Raw genomic sequence first — 25169 nt, forward strand, 5'->3', positions numbered from 1 at the left:
ACTCCTCCGTATCGACCCAAGAGGGATGAAAATGTGTCCACACAAAGGCTCCTGTGTGGGAGCTCACAGCTGTGTCATTCACAACAGTTCCCCAAAGTGGAAACAATCCCAATGACTACTAACTGGTAGGTGGATAAACAGAATGTGGTCTAGCCACACAATGGAAGACTATTCAGCCAGAAAAGGAACCAAGTGCTAACACAGGCACACAGGTGAACCTCGAAAAGACTGTGGTGAAAGAAGCGCCATGCAAAGGACTAGATGCGCTACTATTCCACTTCTTTGAAATCCCCAGAGCAATTCTATGCAAACAAAGAGTAGATTAGTGCTCACCTGGGACTGGGTGAGAATTTGGATTAACTGCAAAGCGGTACAGGGGCCTTTTGGGGGATGATGGAAACATTAGAAACCTAGCGTGTGGCGATCGCTGCATGACTAGGAAAACTGACTAGAAACTGTTGAGTTGTGCATTTCAAATGGGTGCATTTTATGATATGTAAGTCATACCTCAATAACGCTGTCAATAAACAAAAGCAAAGGGGGCTGACCCTGGCTATAAAGGCCCTTCCTCCTGTTCTAGCTTGTTTACACACACATGAAAACCCTTTAGAGGAACGTGGGAAGAGAAGGTTTTAAGCCAAGAAGCTGACTGAAGCCAATGACTCTCTTTCCTGATTCCAAGAGCCTCTGGGCATTTGCGTGGAAAAGGCCTACCTCGTTGGCCAACAGGATAAGATGTCTTTACAGGACTGCTCTGTTTTGCAAACAGTAATTATATGCAGGGGACTTTCTTCCCCAAAATGAGACTTCTTTATTATTCCCCAAACACTCCAGAATTATTTTACAATGCAAAATCCATGCCTCCTCAAACCAATTAATTGGGAAAATGTGATATGCGATAATGAATTATACACGTCTTTTCTTTGTGAATTTTTTCTCCTTGGGCATGCTAATTATGAGATAAATTGTTGGGGGTTTTATGTCTTGAAATAACTTCTTGTCATATCAGAGTCCTTCTTGCTACATATTGCCAAGCTAAGTGGTACCTTCCAAAGAGGAGGATAAGTCATTTTCAATTGAGATAGTGAAAAAATGTGCCAGTCATACATACATATGTACATACTCATATATACTCGTTGATATATGTAGATTTATATCAGAAACAATGAATGAAAATTCAACACACTCTTCCTTCGCCAGATTATGGTGTAGTCCTCATTGTAATATTTTTCCATTTTGAGGTACATGTACCTCCCCTGGTTTACAGCTGAGAAGTCATTTCTGATGCATGAAAGTTCCCTTTAGATAGGGAATGTGTCTCCACTGTGGGCGTCCAATGGCTGACATACAACAACTCTCTTGTTAAAGAAAAGTCTTCCCAAGATGAGGCCAAACTTGTCCACTGTACACTTTGGTGCTATAGGAACAGGGAACAGTCATCTGGATTTTATAGCTTATTTCAAAGCTATAAAATCAAGTACAAAGCTAGTACTTGAAAACAAGTACTGTTTCATAATTCCATCAAGCATGATCTTTGTGATCCTTTTATTATACATTAGGGGATTATAAATCTTTACTTATTCAAAATGAGTACTTCTTTCCAAGGATGAAAGTTTTTGCCATAGTTGCTTTTAAGCAAGAGCTTTAAAAAGCCATAGGTACCCTTTGAGCATCATTCTACTCATTGGTTTTGTAAAAAGAAAGCTACCTGGCAATTTTAGACCACTTTGTGAATCCAGCCCCTCTCAACACTTACATGATCCATCACTGACACATGGAAAAGAAACTCCAATTCCTCAAACCCACTTAAGAGTACTATATTCCTGCCCTTGGAAACTTAATCCTATCAAAGCACAAGGTACCAGAATTCACTCAAGTAACAGGCTATTTTTATGACACACCAATAAAACGTCCTACTAAGCTGTCTGAGGAATGCTGTTGTTCAGAATTACCCACAATTCCAAATTACATGCTATTAACTTAAAAGAGATGCCACCAGTTTGCTGATTGGTTAGAAACCTCAGAAAACCTCAAGCAGACTACTATACCCACCCAACCTTTGAAGGCAAAGAAGAAAGTAAGGTAATCTTGTTGCCACAGTAGCTGGCTGAGTGCATCATTATGACAAAGTTCAAACAATCTGAAGGTGGGGACAACACACCTTCCACTTCAATGATCAATTTCCCACAAGCCAAGCTCGGTTCTGCTTACCAGCAAACGTGTCTACACAAGCATTCACTCCTACAAGGTGTTTAGATGTTCCAAAATCGCAGATTTTCAGTACTCCGCTATAGATATTCACCAGAACATTATCACCCTTTAGAGAAGGAAGAACATCAAACACTTAAAGTCATTTCAAAAAACAAACACAAAACAAATTTTGACCTTAAGAAACAGTTAAAAGTGTCTAGGAAGCCCAGACATTACACTTTGGGGACTGTCATGCTCAGTCCTTTCATTTCCGTGACACTACCAGCAGCTGGTATAATCTGAGATTTACTAACAAGACCTCTTTGGCTCAGACAAGCAAGTACCTTTATGTCTCTGTGCACAACTTGGTTGTCGTGGAGATACTTAAGGCCTTCCAGGATCTGCTTGGTGTAAAACTTGATGATGGACTCCTTTAACGGCCCCCACTTTGATTGCAAAAGAGTAGAAAGGCTTCCTGGAAATGGATACAGCAGAAAACTCATCAGGGTGATGAACATTCAATTCTAAGAGTTCAGGGAAGTATGGTCAGGTAATGTTTCTATCCTAATGTAAGCACTCATGCCAAAATCTCTGTAGCTGGGCTAAATGCAATGCCTTTGCTCTCCCCCTGTTGCCTGTTTCCCAGATGTGTGACCACCACAGTCAGAGAAGGGACTGGAAGGGAATCAGCACATCAGCCTGACTGGAGGAGGTGGAGGGTGAATAGGAACTCCTTGTGACTCTGGAAATTCACCAGAGCCACTGTTGGGTTTAGCTCTGCTCAACTGCACAAAGTCAGGAGAGTGCAGCAATGCTCTATGACCTTGGGAGGGCTGGCCCAACACTGTACATCCTGGACAAGTGTCTCAGCCATTCGGCTTGGGTCAAAGCCGCATTTTACATCTCTCCCTGAGTTCAGAGGTGAATAGGACCAGAGGGAGGAGCACTGTAGGGTAACAGGGACCAGGATCAGAGGATGTTGGGTCTCTGCATCTTCAGTGGGAGAAGACCCAATGCCAGGTCATAGGGACTAAGCCATCTTAGCAACCCCCCTACAGTTATAATATTAAACATTGAACCTTTGGGTCCAAAGTAAACCTCCATTCACTTTATTCTGATCATCTGTTTCAAAGGTCATTGTGCAGGCTCCCAGGTATCAGACAGTCTCAGCTTTCCCCCTTTCCCAGAGATATGGGGAACCTAGCTATGCCTCAGTTCCCCATCTGCAAAAGGGAATGCAGACATCTACTATCATCCTTAAACCTCATGCCTGGAATATCAATTAATGTGAACAGCAATTGGCATATTTTCTGCTAGACTGTGAGCAAACTGAGAGAAGAAGAAACTTTATTTCTCCTTAATGTAACCCTCAAAATCAAGCCCATTGTCCGGCTCTTAATATATATAGTTAGGCTCCTAATATAATAATAGGCTCTTAATAATTGTTGGTTGAATGAGTAAATATGGATTTCTAATTGAAGTTTTTACATTTGTATTGAGATCATAATTATCATTATTATTCCTTATCATTATTTTATTATTCTTATTTTTTAAACGAACACTTACTGAGTTCTCCTTTTCTGCCAGGCACCATTTTAAGAGCTACACGTATGTTTTCTTATTTAATCCATTCAAAGCCCCACAAAGAAAGGGGCAATATTACTCCAGCAATTATTATTATGCCAAATATTTTTTTTATTTTTTTATTGTTGTTCAAGTACAGTTGTCTCCATTTCCCCCCAACCCCCTACCCCAGCCATCCCCACTTTCTACCCTTGATCCTACCCCCCCTTGGTTTTGTCCATGTGTCCTTTATAGATGTTCCTGAAAACCCTTCCTCCTTTTCCCCCCATTATCCCCTCCCACCTCCCCTCTGGCTACTGTCAGTTCTTAATTTCAATGTCTTTGGTTATAATTTGCTTGCTTGTTTGTTTTGTTGATTAGGTTCTACTTAAAGGTGAGATCATATGGTATTTGTCTTTCACTGCCTGGCTTATTTCACTTAGCATAATGCTCTCCAGTTCCATCCATGCTGTCCCAAAGGGTAGGAGAGCCTTCTTTCTTTCTGCTGCATAGTATTCCATCATGTAAATGTACCATAGTTTATTGATCCATTCATTTACTGATGGGCACTTAGGTTGCATCCAGCACTTGACTATTGTAAATAGTGCTGCTATGAACATAGGGGTGCATAGGTTCTTTTGGACTGGTGTTTTAGGGTTCTTAGGGTATAATCCCAGCAGTGGATAGACCAAATATTATAGTGATTGTTATTACTCCAGTTTTACAATTCACTTAGTCAATCAAAAAACTGAGGGCACAGTGAGGTAAAGATTTTGCCTGAGGTTACAGAATTTGCATGTGGAAGGGCCAATTCAAATTAGATCATCTAGCTCTGGACCCAAGGAACTCTTCTTATTCTTGCACCATACTGCTGCATTTGGGGATTTTGTAGATAAAGCACTGGTGTTCGACTTCACTGTCAACATACTGTTCTGCAATGTCCAAAACACCTTTTAAACTCCTAGACTGTGAAGGCTTCAAGACCAGAGACTATGCTTTATTCATCTTTGTCTCCAGCACTCAGCCAGTGGTGGGCACTCAGTAGACCCTCAATGAATGTTTGATGATTGAATTAACAAACCAGAAATAGACTGTTTACATAATAATGGAAAGTTTTCACGCAGATCCTCTGAGTAGTACATGCTCTTCCACGTCTGAGAGGTCTGTCATTTTTAAATTGCAGGATGGATAATGACATGTATATTATATTTCCATCAGTGACTTTCAGAGTGTCAGACCAGACCCAGCGACTACTCACCACCAGGCACCTGCTCCATGAATATCTTAATGTAGCCATTTTCGGAAACAGAGCTCAGGTACTGAACGACATTGCGGTGCTTGAGGTGCCTGTGCAGGGCTATCTCCTCATGAAGGGACTGGGTGTTCCTAGTAGGAGAAACAAAGCCAGCATCACTTGTCAAATCCCTGGGGCTTAGGGTCCACATCATATCACCAGTACCTTCCCTGATGCTGGCCATCCCTTCTTTCTCGAAACCTCCCCCTTGGCTCCCATGAACATACTCAGTTTCTCATCTGTAAATTAGCAGTAATAATACCAGCCACACAGGGTTGTTGGGGGCCAAAATGTGTAAAATTTCTCAAGCACCCAGTGGAGTGCCTGTTATGTGGTAGGTACTCAATAAATGGCTGCTATTGTTACGATTGTAGTGTTTGTTAGGGCCTGAATTCCCCAACCATCCTTGGCTTCTCTCACCAGTCCCCATGAAGGGTGCTGTTCTAGAAGGTTATGTCCTCCTGCCTTCTAGTCTCATTCTGCAGACTCATTCCAGACTACAGCAGAAGTCACCTAAGGGACATTTCTGTTCTAGCCTCTGGCCTCTTTAGTTGATTCTGTCCCTGGCTACCATATCCCCTCTTCTTAAAACATATACCTCATCATTTCACTTCCCTTCACAAAGTCCACATAAAGACCATGTTGCTTGACATGGTACACAAGGATCTTCAAACTTAGGTCAAACTACATATTTAAATTTTTTGCTTCCTCAAGACCCTCCACTGACCTACATCCTACATTCAAGTCACAACAATTTGCTGTTATCTGAATATACTGTGCTTATTAGCTTTGTTCTTCCCTCAGCATAGAATGTTTTGGCCTCCTTTTCTACCAAACGAACTCCTAGTCATCCCTCAAAGACCATCTCAAAAATTATTTATTTTTTCAAACTTGCCACAACTCACCCAGGAGGAGTAATTCATTTCTCTCTCATGTTCTACACTCAGTATAGTCCTCTATTATGACACTTGCCACTCTGGCTCCCAGGCAAGGTTTCTGCATTCCCTACCAAACCAGGAGCACCCTGGGATAAGGACAGTATTGTAGTAAACTTCCAAGACCCCAGTGCCAGCCCAGAATCTACCACACAGAAGGCACCCAATATCATAAGTTCAGCCTGTAAATTTAGGAAATGGGACAAAACAGTCTCTAAGGTCCCTTCTAGCTCTAAAGCCCAGGAACAACTATCAGCAATAAAAAGCTGAAACAACTAGAGCAATCAGCTGAAGGCGGTGGTACATGCCAGCAATCCCCCCCCAAAAACAACTGCCACACCTTAGCCATTGTGAGAATAAGACACAGAATATTGAACTAGAAATTCAAGAGGCTGAATCCTAGTCTTATTCCTTTGTGACCTTAATGAAGTCATTTAATCTTCCTCAGCATTGGAAGAAGTTGAATGAGTTCCTCTAAGATTTTGCCTTATAATTTAAATATGATAACATGCAATCCCATTAAAATAAATCAATGAAATGAAAGTGAATGAATGAAAGAACCAGTGAGTGGTGAACAGTCTTAGAGCTACTAGAAATCACTTGTTAGCCATTCCTAATAATTCACCAATCACCCCGATGGAGGGGTCTTTGCATATGGCCATCAGTGTTCATCACTGAAGGCAACACTGCAGATGTGGTCTGACCAGACCTATGGAGCATGCACCTATTATTTCTTATGCTCTGGCTATTACTGTGTATGTAGACTCTACAAAAACACTTCACAATCAGCAATGCAAGGCACTTGTTTAGAATTAGGGTAAATGAAGTTAAAAAGAAATAAACATTTAACTAGACTCTAAAAATGTTGAAGAAATTGAGTTAGTATTACTGGTGATTATAATAAACCCAAAATCTATGGGTGGGGTTGAAGGGCTGGGTATAAAAGAAGTCTGTATGGCGAAAATTAATTTTTCAACCACATTTAATTTTCTGTAATGATATATCTGAATAAATGATAGCCATTTAAAATGGTTACAATGTGATTTAAAACACCGAGTCATATTTTAAATGTTTGCAAACGACTATGTAAAAACGTAAAACTGTAGACCTAGATGATGGGTGGAAATAAGACCAATTTTCTTTTAAAATATGACTGCAATCCACATGCTCCTAAATGAAATAATCCCATTTCCTCAATCCATTTATAATATGCACAGAACAAATGTAAATCACCCTTATTATAAGAGAACTGCAAATTTTTTGATGACATATGCTTTCATCCTTAAATCATCTACACTGTCTGTGATGGGCACAGGATTAGGTTGTAGAAGTGGTGACTGAGGAAATGCGGAAGGTCTGCCCCACTTGCCTGCTCTCTTTCTCTGGGATTTCTTTGATAGCTATCCGTACTTGATTGCTCAGATCTCTTCCGGCATACACGATCCCATATGCACCTCTCCCCAGTATAACTCGATTGCCAGTTGCATCTCGGTCATACTCATACTAAAGAAGGAAAAGCAAGATAAAAAAAAAAGCACACTACTTGTGGAGAAGCTCCATAAAAGCCCAAGCATTGTCCTGTAATTTTTAAAAACTTATGAATAATGCTATTTGAGTATCAGGCAGGTCACATTTCTTAAGTTATGTTCTTTTCATTACTCACTTACTTTAAAGAGGTAGAATTCTCAGTTACCCACATATTCATAACATAATTTTATGAAATGGAATTCAAGAAATTTAAAAATATAGCTCATATGAAACTTTTAGCTAGCTCACCTTTTGGAGAATTCTTCCCACTTTAATGCTGCAATTTAAAAATGCTTCCTAGCATGTCAACTACCCCAAATAAGTGTTTCCCTGCATGATCACCTATCAGCTTGTCAGTAAACAAACCTCCTTCTATAGCCCAGAAAATAACTGAAGGTCAGTAAAATTGAAATTGTGTTAATGCAAAGTACGAATGTGGGGTTGCCCCCACCTTTAGATGTATAAACCTAGTGTTACACATACCATAAAAATTGACCTACAATTAGGATTGCTATTTTATTCCTCAAAACTTATCAAAAGTTGGTGCACAGCTGCATTCTACTTATTTCTTCTCAAGGATTAAAAAAAATGGAACTCTAGGGTGAGCAATACTTAAGTGAAGCATAAGCAGCAGATTCTTTCTGTTGTTTCCTATGCTCTACTGTGTTGAGTTACAGAAGTACACAGAACAGCATGCATGCATGTCTCTTCCCATTTACTTCTAGTGGTGCTCATGACAGTTAAGTTTACTAATGGGTCCTCATCATTGTCCGATTAAAGCAGACATATCAGCCTGCTCCATAAAGGCTTTTTATCTTACACCTTTCTCTGCCCCACATCTGTTATCTTCAAACTACATCACTCAGTTCATTTCTACAATAAACTTCAATTCAAAGCTAAGAATTCAAGTACCTAACTATATTATTAAAATGACCTCTTTGAGATTATCCTGAAAGAAGCCTCAAGGAATGAATTTCAGTCTAACTTGAAAGTATAATAAAATTTCATTAAATTGTAATTATTGGGAGAACCTGAATTAATGGCAAATCTGAATAATTGCATAAGATTTAAATATACCTGTAATTATGGACTACAGTTGTGCTATTCAAAATAGCTTATGATATCCTACTTTTTAAAAATGACTTTAAATTGTTATATTTAATATATTATGTGCAAGTAGCTATAACTAAAGTCACTGTAGGCATAAGTGAAAAAGCCTGCTTCCAGTTGGTCAACTGTTTCTCTTTTAATCTCACAAACATTATTAATTGGCTTAGACAAAAAAACTTTTCTTGAGGTTGTGCCCAACAGGAAATTTTAGTCTAGTCCATGACAAATTTTTCTTAAACATCTTAGCTGAGAGGACTCCTAAGTAAGGTTTTCTATAGAGAGGTGTTAAAGTTAATCTTTGAAAGTCATGGATAGTGATGGTTAGCTCATTCATAAATGAGTATTTTTAAATATACATATAAAAATTTTTCACACAAAATGGGGCATTTTCTTTAAGCATCAAAGATACAATAAATATTTTTTTTCCATGTTCTAGGTCTTCTGTGACTCACCTCTAAGGTGTCCTCAACCATCTCTCCCTCCACGTCCATTGTATTGTCCTCTGCATTTAACATCTCTTTGACCAAAGAGCAAAACCTACAACAGCAAATGTCACGAAAATGCTGCTAATTATGATCGCTTTTGTTTCCTACCTTTATATTAAACTGCAATTAAATATAAACCAACCTTTTACAAGTTCATGGAACAATCAATCCACTACTTGATTTGACATGGTACTTTAATGGTTATCCAATCTAGTTTAAATACCCATATGATACTTGGATCCCCTCTATAGCATCCCCACCAGTTGTTGAATTGATGCTTGATTACCTCCAGTGACAAATAACTCATTACCTCACAAGGCAGCTCATTCTTTGAAAAACCCAATGAGAAATGTTTCACTTATACTGAACTAAGGTTTTCCTTAGAATGAATCCCCTTTCTACACAACAGCCCATTAGAAAAGTAAATAATTTTATTATGTCCCTCTAAGTCTTTCCTTCCTGTTCGCTCAATGTTTCCGCCAGGGCTTGTTTGTGAGTCATTCCACTAACAAATAATTCTTCAAAGGTGCCTTTGTAATACTCTGCAAGTCTGGCCCTGTGACAAGTGTTCTAGGAATGATTTAATTAGTGCTAAGGACAGTGGGACCATCATCTTTCAAGTTGTAGACACTAGCTTTGGTGAGAAATAACGTCTTACATAGGAGAGGTATGAGAAGAAAATGAACAAGGTGGCCTCATCATTCTGTTGACACAGATTAAGCTTAATTATAAAGTATTATCCATATATCTTTCTCACAAATCCTGCTAGGCCATATCAGCCACTTCTTAGACTTGGGTAGCAGTTTATTTGCATACAAGTGATTTGACTCTGGTACGATGGCAGGGAAGAATATTGTACAAGTTAAGGTAATTTCCACAAGTCTGGCAGTTCCTCAAAAGGTTAAACAGAGTTACTATAAGACCTAAGAAAACAGAAGTTTGGCTGCAGGATAAATGCAAACATGTCCACACAAAAGCTTGCACACAAATGTTCATAGCAGTATTATTTATAATAGTCAAAATGTGGAAAAAACCCAAAATGCCTTTAAATGACGAACAGATAAATTAAACATGGTCTATCCATACAATGGAATATTATTCAGTCACAAAAAGAAATGAAGTACTGGTACATGCTACAACACAAATAAACTTAAAAACTTTATATTAGGTGGAAAAAGCCAGTCACAAAAGATCACAAATTGTATTTTATTTATGTGAAATATCAAGAACAGGCAAATCCATAGAGATAGAAAGTAGATTAATGGTTGCCTGGGGAGTGACTGCTAATAGATATTGGGTTTCTTTTGGGAATGATGAGAATATTCTAAAAATAGATTATGGTGATGATTACAAAACTGTAAATACACTAAAAACATTAAATTGTATACTTTAGATGGGTGAATTGCATGGTATGTGTATCATATCTTTAAAAAGCTGTAAAACTAATTTTCCATAAGTTACAATTTCAGGAAAGGCAGTAGAGCAAATAAATATTTTCACAACAAAGACTTTTTAAAAATAATTCACCATAATTATATTGCAAATACTTGAATCAGCCGTAACTCACCTACTACAGTGCTCTTTGGTGGAAAAGTAGATTTGAAAGTCATCAGAATTGCCATGGACAAAAAGAAAACAATACCGTTCATCAAACCTGGATATGCTGTAAAAATTTAAAACATAAGGATGATTCTTTTATATGTTATGATATTAATTTTAAAATTTTGAGAAAAATCTAGTAACAGATTTTCTTCCATTTTACAAATTTTTAACAATCATTGCTTTAACAAATATCCCCAAAATTTGACTTTTATTTCTCTGAAATTTAAATAGTAGGGACATTTATCTTATGTTTGAGTTTGTATTCATCAACTGACTTTATTATGTATCAAGAACTTATTATACATTCAGTGCTAAGCAAAGCAGATGGGCAGCAGAAAAGGGAATAAAATATGGTCTCTGTCCTTAAGAGTTTATAATTTTACAAAAAAAAGACAGGAAAGGTATTTGTGAAATAATTTATCATAATAAAGGAATTTCTAGACTTCAAAAATATGAGAACACAGTATTTGTAGCCATACAAGGGAAGTAGAAATAAACATGGCATCTTAGTTCAAGAAAGGCTTTTAAATGTTACCTGGTCCATCCCTAACCAAGGTCTGGATCTGACTCTACAGCTTCTTTAAGAGGTAATTAAGCTTGTCTGAACATATCCAGTGACAAAAAAAAATCACCACACTCTATCTACTGATGAATTTCTCTGCTAAAAAATTCTTTACACACACTGGGCCAAAGCCACACAATGGCCCTTGTTTTGCCCTTCTAAATCATCTCTTCCTGGGATCCATAGCTCCTTTGACCATTCTTCATATATTATGAATTACATGACAAATACTGAGTTGACACAGCTCAAGCTGTACAAGGTGATTCAAAAAGAATTAAAACTAGGTTATATATGAGTAAGTTTTGAAAACCAAGCCATAAAGAACTACTAGTTAGTTGGACAGCAATGGGAATGGTCAACACATGTTCTTCATGTCAACATTGGTCCCAGGGTCTGATTCACCCTGGGCCCTTTGCACATCCCTGTTGACAGTTGACATAGCAGCAAGAGGTATCTCTATGAAAGGGTACAAACAGAAGGTTCTTTACTATATGTTCTCATACAAGTTAGTTACTGAGTAACAAATTTTTGAAAACATTCAATGTTTTTTTAATTATCTTATATTTTCTGAATACTATTATTCAAATACCCTACTTTGTTCTTAAGTCAGTTCTCTCCCTTTAAAGCAACATAAACAGTATCCTAATTTAAACACTGATATGTCTAGGACAGGGTCATACTGTGTCTGGAGGTAATAGGTAATTCGCTCAGTGGCCTGTGGACTCAATCAGAGAAAGGATATAGAGCAATAGTCTAAGACCATACTTTGATGGAAACTAGAAGACACTGAGACCTAGAGAGGCTGAGTGACTTTTCCAAGGTCAAACAGCAAAAGCGGGATTACAAGTCATATCTACTTCAGACCTACACCTACTCTTGGATGTGCTGGCAGGGTGAGACTCAAGAGTGTAGCCACGTGGTTTAGGCTCAAACGATCACAACTTCTGACCCAAAGAGCAAGCATCACACCTGTCCTTAGAACACACAGCCCCACTCCTTCATTAATAACAATGTCCAGGAGACCACAGCCAAGGGTCATTACCAAGTAACTCCAAACTTTAGTTTGGGGTGGGGTGGGGGTGTCCCTGAATACTTGCACATTATTGGATCAAAGAGGAAACACTTTCTCTTTCTGCAGATATAACTTCATTTTTTAAAAAATGCTTCAGACAACAGAGTCTGACCTGTTGCATACAAAAAAGCTACTCTGTTATAACAAGAAGTCCTTACTAGCAATACATTATGAATGAGCTCAGATAGGGCAATGAAAGAGAAAACAGTCCATTTTGGAGTCTTTTAAAAATTACAAGATCACATATTATAAATAAATGGAAACATTAAAGTAATAAAACATTATCATTACCTGAAAAAAATTATCATTATCTGTATTTAAAAAAATAATTATATTTTCCTTTATGATCTTACCTTATTCCCTTAATGGAAGTGGCTGTGAAATTCCATTTATGGACTTGCTGCAGGGATCAAATACAAAAGTCAGTAGCCTGATTTTTTCCATGCAAAGAATCATTTTTTGGTTTAATTCTATGGTCAATCACTCCTGCTATTTTACTTTCAATAGAGGTTTAGGGGCTAGAACAATACATTTGCCATAGTTTGGAACAGCAGAAACATTTTCTAATGTATTACAAAAATTCATTTGTTATCTCTAATCTAGTTTAGAGCAAATAATCTAATTTGAAATACAAACAATAAGCACATAGTAAGTACACAGCGACTGGCCCTTCGTCTTCTGTCAACATATCAGGAAAACTCTAAAATGAGCATGAGAATAGCCCAACTAAGTTGAGTGACCTGAAAAAATTTTTGGAGAAGCAAGAATGTGGAAAATACCAGTCAGTGTTCACCAATCTTTGTTTCTTTTTCTCCCTGGGCACATAGCTAGAACGCTTTTTACAGCCTCCCTTGAAGCAAGATGGGGCCATATGATGGTATTCTGACCAATGGGATGTGAGAGGAGTGGTGTCCATCAGCTGTGGGCCTGGCTCATAGCACTCTCCACGTAACTACTCTCTATATTATCTTTTTTCATTCACTACAAGATGGAATGGGATCCAGCCAACCTGGATAGGACATGAGACAGAGATACACTTTTTTGTGTAAATACACTGCTATTTGGGGGCTATTTGTTTTAGCAGCTAGCTTACCATGACTAACCAGATTTTCAATCTGTATGAGACATGCTTTTAAAAAATAACTCTGTCCTCTCCCTCCACCACTATTCCCTGTCCTTAAATTCTGCACAAACTCAGCCTCAGAAGGAATGTCCAAAATCCCAGTTTCAGAAGAGCCATAGACTACAATATCAATACATTACAACAGTAAATTTTAAATAAGACAGCATATATGGAACTAGAGAGTATTATGCTAAGTGAAATAAGCCAGGTGGTGAAAGACAAATATCATATGATCTCACCTATAAATGGAACCTAATCAACAAAACAAACAAGTGAGCAAAATAGAACCAGAGACATGGAAATAAAGAATGAACTGACAGTGACCAGAGGGGAGAGAGAGGGCGATAATGGGGGAAAGAAGGGGAATGGTCATCAAGGAACCCATGGACAAAGACAACACGGGGGAGGACTGAATGTGGGGGGTGGGTGTGGTAGGGTAGGGGAGAGTAATGGGGGGAGAATGGAGACAACTATAATTGAACAACAATAAAAAAAATTAGAAGAAAGTACATTTGGTTAGTCTAAGGAATGTCATAAATGACCAACCAGCTAAGCCCCCTAGAGAAGAAAAGTGTAAGAGCCAAATGACTGAGCATATGGCTTAGGAGAACAGCCACAAGCAGTTGTGTGACAAATTTCTTGCCATCCTAGAGACATGACAACAGAAACAACTGGGAGGATGGTTCCCAATGGGAGAAGATCCATTCATACATGTTGATTAAGTACCTACTATGAGCCAAGCAAGGTACCAGCACTGAAGACATGACAGAGAACAACAAAGTCCCTGCCCTGAGATTTCTTACATTAGAGTGAGGGAGATGGGCAATAAATTGCATAGCAAAGTAATAACATGCTGGAGGGTGAAAAGTACTACAAAAGTAAGTGAATAAGCAGGGATGGGCATTAAAGTTGGGTAGAAGGTCATGATGTTAAATCTGATGTTCAGGGCACGTCTCTGATGAGTTTTGAACAGAAAAAAAGGGTGGGGGTGAAAGAGTCAGCCACACAGACAACTGAGGGAACAGCATCAGGCAGAAGAAACAGCACATGCAAAGGCCCTGAGGTAGCAGTATGCTTGGCATGTTTGGGGACCAGCAAGGAGGGGTCTGAGTGGAGTGAGTGAGGGGGGAGTGGCAGAGGAAGCTGGAGAGTTCATGAAGGAGATCATGGCTCCAGGATCCTCCATGCACTACTCAGCTTCTGCACTGCTACCTGCAAAATGCAGATTTTGGGGGAGTAATCTTGGCTATCTGTGACTATTGTGTTAAGAGCGTATCATTCTTGTGTAAGTTTGTCCTGTTTCTGACATAAGTATAAAAGGTACTCCCCAGAAAGGGCCTCCCAAAACCAGCAGCTTTACCTATGTGGACAGTGTTGGTGGCTACTATGTGCCTGTTGGTGACTTTGAGGCCCATGAGGAGCTGAGGGAGAAGTGTGCATTTTCTCCTGCCCTGTGTGGCCTCCTTGCATCAGTATGCTGTGTAGAGCTTGTGCCAGCTTGAGACAGCCAATTTTGCACATCTCTTCCTAACCCCATGTTCGGTGATCCAGTGCAGGTTGCTTAAAACTGCCCATGGTAGAAGAATTTATACCACAGAAATCAGCAAACATGACAAATCAGCCCTCTTCTCCCATGTCCCTTGGAGAGTTGGTTGTTAAACCTTGACCAACATAAGTTCCTGAACCCTTGGCTAATAAACCATAGTTAATCTCATTGTATAGCAATGCTGTATGTGGGTGAAAGTGTGCATGGGTGTGGTCTGTCCCACCAGCCATAGCCCACTGGGAAAAAAATGCAACATCATGTAGAGAAATGTCATCTCACTCTATGCCAGTGATTTTCAACCTTCCTCATGTCATGGCACACCTAAATTAATTACTAAAATTCTGTGGCACACCAAAAAATATGTATTTTGCCTATCTGACAAAAATAGGTGTAATTTTGATTCATTCACACGGGACAGCTATTGTTGTGTTGGCTGTTGTCATTTTTTATTTGACACTCTAAGGGAAAAGAGTCAGTGCCCCTGACTACATAGTCAGGTATTGCATATTTTAAAAATTCTTGTGGCACCCCAGTATGCCTCTTGTGACACACCAGGGTGCTGCGGCACACTAGTTGAAAATCACTGCTCTAGACAAATCTGCTTGCTTTCACAACCTGCAGAATTTCAAAACTGCACATGAAGGCAAAAGCAAAGGATTCCTCTCAAAGGAAAAATGGAATTTATATTTGTCTCAGACATTTGCTCTGACAACTCTAAGCACTTGTGTAAAACATTTCATCAGTCAAGGAAAACCAACAGTTGCTGCTTATATAGTTCTTTTCCATTCCTTATTATGGACTACATGCAAACAAAGTAAAACATTTACAACTAGTAAGCTATTGTAGTATATATACTAATGGAAATTTCCACTAAGGGCCAGCAACCATTGTAAGATTCAAATTAAGTGGGCAAAGTCTATAGAATTCCATGAGACAAAAACCATTTTGCTGTAAAAGTATGAAGAGTCATTTTAATAGAATTAGTTTTTCCACAAGTACTTGTCAAAATATGAGGTGTTTTGTACCTGTATCAATGGAATAGTGAGATTACAGGTTAAAATTTTGAAAATTCTCCTGTATCACAGTGGCATCAATGATACAAAGAGAATAAGCAAAATTATTCTCTAGTACAAGAATTTCAACACCAAGAATAGGGTGCTTCATGGAGATAGTGCCTGGAGAGGGGCACAAAGGAAGCACAAAGAGGGGTTTTGGGGGTGAAGTCTCTTTCTTGACCTGCACTGAGTACCTAAGTGTGTTCATTTAGTCCAAATCCACAATTTATGATTGATACACTTTTCTGTGTGTATGTAATACTAACAAAAAGATGAAAAAACCCCAAGGGGCAAATTTAATAGAAACACATGTAGTCTTTTTTTAAATTTAATCCTTATTGTATTTTTTGACACATGCATTCTTCACATGAGATATATCTGTATGTAAACCATATATGTATTTTATTGTATCTTTAATTGTTCTCTTTTGCACCCAAATATTTAACACACACAGGGCAGGGAAAAAAACCCAAGCACATTATGGCAGTTCATTTTCACTATTGGCTGCTGACTCTATTATCAATGAGAAAAAGGTTGCTTCACTGTTAAATATTACACAAGTTTCCTGGTTTAGCTTCTATTATGGACTAAATACTTGTGTCCCTGAATATTCATCTATTGCAGTCCTAACCTCCAATGTGATGGCAATTAGAAGTGGGGCCTTGGGGGGTGATTAGATCATGAGGGTAGAGCCCCCATGATAGGATTAGTACCCTTAGAAGTAAGAGACAGAAGAGAGTCCCCCGCTCGGTCATGTGAAGACATTGCAGGACCACTATCTGCAAACCAGGAAGAGGGCTTTCACTGGACTCCAACCATGCTGGCACCCTGATCTCAGACTTCTTAGCTTCTAGAACTGTGAGGAATAAATTTCTGTTGTTTAAATCACCTTGTCTATGGTATTCTGTAACAGCATCTTAAGCAGATTAAGACAACTTGAGATATCATTCATAACTATTTCTTTATACCTTTACTGAGGTGTAATTAATATATTAAAAAACTGCACAGCTTCCTGTCAAGATGGTGACATAGGCACACATGGCTCACCTCTTTGCACAACCACATCAAAATTACAACTAAAATACAGAACAACCATCACTTGGGAACATCAGAAATTGAGTTGAATGGAAGTCTGACAACTACAGAATTGAAGAAACCACATCCATCCAGACTGGTCGGAGGGGAATGGACTGGCCCTCCACCCATGTGGATAACAATTCAGGAGGGACATCTTAGGAGTGAGGAGTCCCAGACCCACACCAGGCCCCCCAGCCCAGGGTGCCAGTGCCAGGAAGATAATTCCCCACAACTTCTGGCTGTGAAAACCAGCAGGGATTGAGTTGGTGGAGGAGGTTTCTGGAGCCCTAAACAGTTCCTCTCGGGGAACCCACACATGGACTCGCTCCCTCTGAACTACAGCACCAGGGTGGCAGCTTGAAGTGCACCAGTGGCATACAGGGATGAACTGAAGTGTCTGGCATCAGGGAGAGCAGAGGCCACTGTCCCTTTGCTGAGCCCTGTCCTCACAGAGCTGGCAAGCTGGTGCCACATCTGAGACTCCATCAACCTGACTAACACTGTGTGGCCCACCTTGGAGATCCACAGAGGATCTAGGCCACCCAACTTATGGGCTCATCCAAGCTTCTTTTCCTTAAGAATGGCTGGTCTTGGCTTCTAAATTCTATCAAATAAGCAACAGCTGGCTTCAGTGAGCCCTAGAGGCTGCCAGATTAGAGTCACAGATTGGCTTCACCTGGGAATCTCCAAGTCCAGCACAAGTAGCAGCCATCTCAGACTGCTTCATACTTCAGGAAGGGTGGCCCTGGGAAAAATGCAGGTGGGGGCTGACCTTGGCCTGCAATGCCTGGGAAACCTCAGGGCCAACACACCCAGTGGAGAGCTACAGACCACCCTGCCCCTGCACAGCTGATGCTCCATGAAGGGCAGACATTGGTGGTCTGTGGACACAGCCAATCCTTCCAGCTGACTGCCCTGGGTAAATCCCTCCCATTTATCTGCTGACAGCAACCAAGGCTCAACTACAAGAGGAGGGTGTACTCAGCCCACATGAAAGGTGTACCTTGAGTACCTAGCTTGGGTGATAGGAGAGGCTGTGCCACTGGACTTTACATGACACCTGCTACTTAGGCCACACTACCAAGATACAGAATCAAGGCAGTTCTACCTAATACACAGAAACAAACAGGGGGAGGCTACCAAAATGAAGAAACAGGGTCCAAATGAAAGAACACATCAAAACTACAGAAAAAGAGCTAAATGAAATGGAGATAAGCAATCTATCAGATGCAGAGTTCAAAACACTGGTTATAAGGATGCTCAAGTAACCTAGTGAGGACCTCAAGAGCATAAAAAAGATCCACTCAGGAACAAAGGATAGACTAATTGAAATAAAGAACAATTTACAGGGAAACAACAATAGAGTGGATGAAGCCGAGAATCAAATCAATGATTTGTAACAAAGGGAAGAAAAAACAACCAATCAGAACAACGAGAAGAAAAAAGAATTTAAAAAGATGAGGATAGTATAAACAGCTTCTGAGACAACTTCAAACATTCTAACATTTGCCTCATAAACGTGCCAGAAGGAGAAGAGAAAGAATAAGAAATTGAAAATCTGGCTGAAGGAATAGTGAAAGAAAACTTCCCTAATTTGGTGAAAGAAATAGACATGCAAGTCCAGGAAGCACAGAGAGTCCCAATTATGAAGGATGCTAAGAAGCCCACTCCAAGACACATCATTATCAAAAGTCCAAAGGTTGAAGAAAAAGAGAGACTCTTAAAAGCAAGAGAAAAGAAGTGAGTTACTGGAAGGTTGCCAAATGGGAGGGGGGAGGAGGGAGGGGGAGAATGGGTGAAGAGATGAGGGGATTAAGAAGTACAAATAGGTAGTCACAGAATAGCCATGGGGATGTAAAGTACAGTATAGGAAATGAAGTAGTCAAAGAACTTATATACATGACCCACAGACATGAACAATGGTGGGGGGATTGCCTGAGGGAGTGGAGTGTGCTGGGTGGAGGGAGGCAAAGGAGGAAAAATGAGGACAACTGCAATAGCATAATCAATACAATATAATTAAAAATAAATTTAAAAAACTGCACATATTTAATATGCATAACTTGATGCATATTAAGTTATGCATGTTATGGGTGCAAACACCCATGACATCATCACCACAATCAAAGTAATATATCTATTAACCCACAAAGTGCCTTTGTGTCTCTTGGTTTTTGTTTTTATTTGTATGTCTGTGGTAAGAACACATAATGTGGGATTTACCGTCTTAAAAATTTTGAAGTGTACAATACACCATGCTGTTAACTACAAGCACTATGTTGTATAGCAGATGGCTGCAATTTATTCATGTAGCATAACTAAAACTTCATATCTACTGAACAATGGGAAGCTGTATCCTTACTATTTCTAATAAGGAATTTCTAATATGATTGAGCCTCTTCTTATTGTCCAATGTTGCATTTTATTTTTTAAGATATTGTTTATTTTCACTTAAGATAATTTGCCTATACTCTTGTTTCCAGGAAAAAAATAATCCTCCTTTGCCAAGTTAATGGCAGAACTCTGCGCATGCCATGAAAACATATACACAGCAAATAAACCTATCTAATGCATTTGTCAAAGGTGCTACAACTTTTTATTACTACAAAACATTTTATTAAAGCAAAAAAAGCTGGTGATGTGCTTCAGACACACAGATATGAAATATAGCTGTTATCAGAAAACATCAGGCCTGATCCATCATTTATGTAATGTCTTCAATGAGCAATTAGATTCAAATGTTTTCTCCTCTATATGGTCAGTGTGAATAAAATTGGAAAGTTACAAATCTGACAGCAGGTATTAAAATTTAAACATGTTTATTTCTGAACTCAGGAGGTCTATTTCTGGGAATCCCTGCTCTGGAAACAGCTACATGAGCGTAGTAGTGTGTAACCACCGGAATGTGCACTGATGTATCTACTATTGGGTAGAGAGCAAAAGAGACCTAATGTGCATCAGCAAGAAAGTGGTAAAATAAACTATGGTTCATCCATACTTGGAAATGCACCACATGATATAAGAATATCAGGAATATTATGCTTAAAAAACCAGGCAGATCATTGCTTTGAGTATAGTGAATAGAGGTATGCACACATTATACACATAGAAGTGAGTTTATAAAAAAAGTACAGATGGATAGCCACCAAATTATTGGGGATGGGAATGGGGACCAGGTTTAAGAGATCTGTAGGGACTTTCCGTTTATTCCTTGTCTACTTCCTCATGGTTTAACTTTTTTCAACAAGCCTGTATTCATTTATACATATATACATATGTACAAATAAATACATAAACAACATATGATATAAATATGGTATTTTTCTGTGTATAGTGTGCTCCCATGTACAATGCACACCTACATTTGTGGCCCAAACTTTCAGGGAAAAAATCTTTCATTTTAAAATTTTAATTCAATTTTTGATTTATTTATATTGAGGTACTTGTCTTTTATATTATAAAGGAATTATAGCATTTATTTTTGAACATATGGTACAAGAAATTTATGTAACAAATGATTACAAAACATAAGAACAGTTACAAAGTATTTCAGCCACTACCCATGTATAATGTGTATCCTTATTTTTCCCTCAAAAATGTGGGCAAAAAAGTGTGCATTATACACAACAACATACAGAATATATAATGGGAAAGCATGCCTCTTTTCTTTCATCTGTGGTTACTCTCACATCTACTCCCACAACTCAGAAGTTAGGCACAACTGCCTGCTCTTTCAAGTACAACATAGACTCTCCCTTCTACTTAAGAATCAAATTTTGATTAAATCATACAGAATAAAAGAGAGAGAGAGAACTGTTGATCTTTTTCTTACCATCCCCATGGGTAAGACATGCCACAGAGAAACTGTCCTCTCCTCAGCTTCACAGTTTACAGAGATATATGAAGGCTGGTAGACTTTGGTTGGTTCTATCACTAAAACCTAGAAGAAAAAAGATTTCTGTAATGCACAGGAATACACAACATAGGTCACCCTGCCCACTGAGGAAGTGGGAACCTGTGCACTTCACAAACACACATGAAGGACATGCACAGTGTGTCAATGCTGCTCTATGACCCATGGACACAGCAGCCTGTGACAGAAGTCCTTACCCTCAGGAGGTCTATGCTCTAATGGGGCAGATAAAGGAACAAACAGATAGGGATATGCAATGTGCTATCACATAGAACTCTGAAGAAAATAAGGCAGGATAAAGGTGAGAGCTGGGGGAAACTTCTTTAGACAGGGTAGTCAAGCAAAGTCTGCTTGGGAAAATGACAGAAAAAATGAGGAATGTTACAATTTTTGAGAGAAACGATAAATTAAAATGGGTGGTCACAGATAGATAACAAGTCTAAAAAAGTGCAAGGGGATGAAAAGTGAGGTGACATCAGTCATGTTTTATTTTGTTGGGGTAGAGAGAGGGAGGACGGGAGGTGGCAGGGAGAAAGTACAGGAAAGAGAGAATGAATTTCCAAAGCAAATAAAGTAATATGTTTAAGACTGCTAAACCTAGGTAGAGGTTACCAAAGTATCAGCCCAATTATTTTTTCAACCTTTCAGTAGGTTCAATATATTTCATAATTTAAAAAAAATTAAACTTATTGCTTAGGAACAACATTATTATCATAATCATTTCAAATAAATTAATCTTTTATTAGCTTTTTAATGAGATTTTTGAATGCTACATGTTCACAAAATCTCAAGGCATAAATATGAAACACAAGTTCAGTTTCCAGAATGCTTAGGGATCTTATTTATGCCTCCATGTAACATGGTCATAAAGCTGCAACAAAAACTCACTGAAAAGATAAAAGCAATTTTACTTTTCAATAAAAAGTTTTAAAAAGTAATTTGTGGCACTGAGGCAAATCAGAGCTAAACATGAAACAACTCTGAATTCCAAAATTTCACTATTAGTACTGCACTGCTCTAGAGCAGGGTTTCTCCACCTCGGCACTACTGACATTTTGGACTAGATAATTCTGTGTTTGGGGAGGTGGAACCGTCCTTGGCATCCATGGCTTCAACCCCATGAGCTGCCAGTTGCAACGCCTTTCCCACAACTGTGACAATCAAAAATGTCCCCAGACATTGCCAAATGTCCTCTGGGGGACAAAATCACATCTAATTGAGAATCACAATTTTAGAGAATACAGTTATTTATTGAAAAAATCCACGTATATGTGGACTCACACAGTTCAAACTCATGTTGTTCAACAGTCAACTATACAGTCAACTTTTTCTAGTAAGTTAATCTATCACTGGTTGGTTACGCATAAAATTGATGAATAGCTTAACATTTTAAATTACTCTTACGGTTTTTTTCATTTCAGAGTATTCAATAATTATATAGCGCCAACCCCTAGTTTCTTTTTTTTTATATTAAAGGAATAAATTTAGCATTTCTTACTGGAAATCTGAGTCCATTAGTATCTTTGTTTGTTGCTGCAAAAATTATATCTAACCAGAAGGTAAGCTGTTCTCTCCTGGGTGAATGTTCAATAACAGGTTTCTTGAAGTGCAGAATTAAAAACAAATTCTGAACTAGTGATTGCAAGTACCTGGAAGAATCACAAGCATCAGTAAATTAGATTCCCAAAAAAACTGAGTTCAATTCTACTCTCTTTAAAAAAAGTTTCCTGAAAGCTTTATTTACTTAAAATCATATTGCATAGTGAGTGCTTCTTAATCATTTGGCAGCCATATACTTAATTAAAAGAAACCCAAATAGTGGGCAAAATAAGTTTGCTCAACAAAATCATACAACATGACTTTTTACCAACAATGGTCTAAACCTCAATTTTGGGACACAGTATTGAAAACAGAGATTGGCAAGTACTTGCTAACTGTCCTAAATAACAAGAGCAAGTAGTCTGAAGTTCAAAGTAGCTGCAAAATGACAGAATTTCAAACTCATTGTCTTTTTCTTTAATTCAACTTTTTATTTTGAGATTATTTGCAGGTTTACATACGGTTGTACAAAATAATACTGAGAAATCCCATGTACCCTTGCCTTGGCCCAGTTTATCTTACTCCAACAGTAACACCGCAGTGGATTACAGAAGAGTATCACAATCAGGATGTTGGCCTTGATACAGCCGAGACAGAGAGTACTTCCAGAGCCACAAGGATCCCTCTGGATCCCTTCCCTTCTACAACCACACCTACTTCCCTCTCATGTCCAAATCTTCCTGGACCTTTGGCAATCACTAACATAAAACTCATTGTCTTTAAAAAAAAGTTAGACCTGAGCAGGTAGATTTTGATGTTATGAGGTCTTGAATCTGACCACACCTTTAATGTCATCAGGCAAGATTAACTTTTTGAAACACAATTGCCAGGCAGTGGTGGTCAATTTTTTCTGGCATTGAACGAGGATGGTTCAGGGGAAAGCATCAGGGTGTTATTTTTGCCCTTGGAGGATAAAGTAGGGAGCTATCCTGGGAAGACAGATGAGTTAGACTCTGAATGACTTGCTTGGGTACTATGCAGTGCAGGATTAACTCAGCGGCCTGGGTTATCCAAACTACACATTCCAAGAAAGATCTGGCCCTCTGGCCCTGGACTGGCTGCAGGAAAATCACCTCTAAACCCTTAGAATAGCCTGCCTAGTAAGAGTGTCTTTGTTTACCTGAAGCCTTAGACCATACTAACAATATGATTTATGGTGGGAGCCTTGGGCAATACTGTATCAGTGTGATCTCTAGAGAGGTTGAGGACTCAGTGACTAAGGTCAGTCACTTGGGTACTCCATGCCTACATGACTAACCCCAATACAAACCCTGGACAGCATGACTTGGTGGGCTTCCCTGGTTGGCAATACAATGGGCATGCTGTCATGCACTGTTGCTGAGAAAATTACTGTAAGCACTGTCCATGTAACTCCACCAAGAGAGGGCAACTGGAAGCTTGTGCCTCTTGCCTTTGCTGATTTTAATCTGTATCCTTCTATACAGTATAACAGCTTTTCTGAGTTTTGTGAAGTCTTCTAGCAAATCATGAACCTGAGGGTAGTCTTGGACCCACAACAATAGATATCAACACTATAATTTATCCAAAGCTCTGATGTAGTGGGAATGTATTCAAGCCTCTGGCCTGCTCTCCATGGAGCCCAGAAATCCTAAGAGGTGGCCCAGCAATCTGTTTTTTAATCAACACAGGTGATTCTGATACATGTCAAAGCTACTGGCTTTTCTTACTCTATGAAAAACTATAAACACATTTCCATGCTTCCAAGTATGGCTTCTTACACATTTTAATGGCTGTACAACCTAGGGTCATAACTATGCCACATCTTCTTAACCATATATCTATTATTAGTATTTTAGTTCCAGTTTTCATTTGTGATGAACATTATCTTCTTGCTGTGTTTTTCAGCTTTATGATCTACCTTCTCACAGATGTACAATACGTACTAGTGCCAAAGAATGTTTTGCTCTTGAGGACCTGGATGACCCCAACAAATTAATAGGACTGAGAGTTTCACATTGGAGATATAGCATCTAGGGATATATCTTGTTTGTGTGTGTATGTCTGTCTGTCTTTCCCTTCCTTCACATAAAACCAAGTGATCCCTCAGAGTTGTTCTTCCTGCCCTAACTGTGGTATAAATAAGTCAGTAGGAGAAACATAGTAATTGCTATTGTTTTTGCATTTAAAACTTTTCTCCCTGGCAGAAACATGTCGAGACATGATCAGATATTGAGAAGGATAATGATAATTCACAGACTTGACTCACCAGACTGGAGGCCTCAGTTTGAACAACCTCTCTGCTGCATGGATGGCCTTCCTGACATTACTGGCCAACAAGCTGATGATGAAGAACTGACCCACATCCCAGTAATTGCTCATTTGCTCCAAGCACCCTTTTGTTCCCAACAAATTGTTCAGCTGGGCACCTTAAAATATGAATTTTAGATAAAGTTATAAAAATGTTTCTAGTTTCTATCATATTATGCAAGCATTTACACAGAAGAAAAATGGGCATTTTATTTTGGCTAATGTCTCAGGTGTGCCACCAGAGAGTA

The 25169-nt window shown here is 38.9% G+C and overlaps 1 protein-coding gene across 1 annotated transcript in view; it reads right to left on the bottom strand.

Annotated features, from left to right (window-relative positions):
* The window catches only part of MAP3K15 (mitogen-activated protein kinase kinase kinase 15), an 80472-nt gene that overhangs the window by 19290 nt on the left and 36013 nt on the right, over positions 1-25169 (bottom strand). Inside the window, exons 9-18 of the mRNA XM_036016847.1 lie at positions 24881-25040; positions 22553-22703; positions 20974-21081; positions 12694-12740; positions 10672-10767; positions 9072-9156; positions 7352-7485; positions 5012-5139; positions 2535-2665; positions 2212-2317 (exon numbers count right to left, since the gene is read on the bottom strand). Of these exons, the coding sequence (XP_035872740.1) occupies positions 2212-2317; positions 2535-2665; positions 5012-5139; positions 7352-7485; positions 9072-9156; positions 10672-10767; positions 12694-12740; positions 20974-21081; positions 22553-22703; positions 24881-25040 (1146 nt within the window). The remainder of the gene's footprint in view (positions 1-2211; positions 2318-2534; positions 2666-5011; positions 5140-7351; positions 7486-9071; positions 9157-10671; positions 10768-12693; positions 12741-20973; positions 21082-22552; positions 22704-24880; positions 25041-25169) is intronic.

Source organism: Phyllostomus discolor, chromosome X (assembly GCF_004126475.2).
Source record: "Phyllostomus discolor isolate MPI-MPIP mPhyDis1 chromosome X, mPhyDis1.pri.v3, whole genome shotgun sequence".
NCBI lineage: Eukaryota > Metazoa > Chordata > Mammalia > Chiroptera > Phyllostomidae > Phyllostomus > Phyllostomus discolor.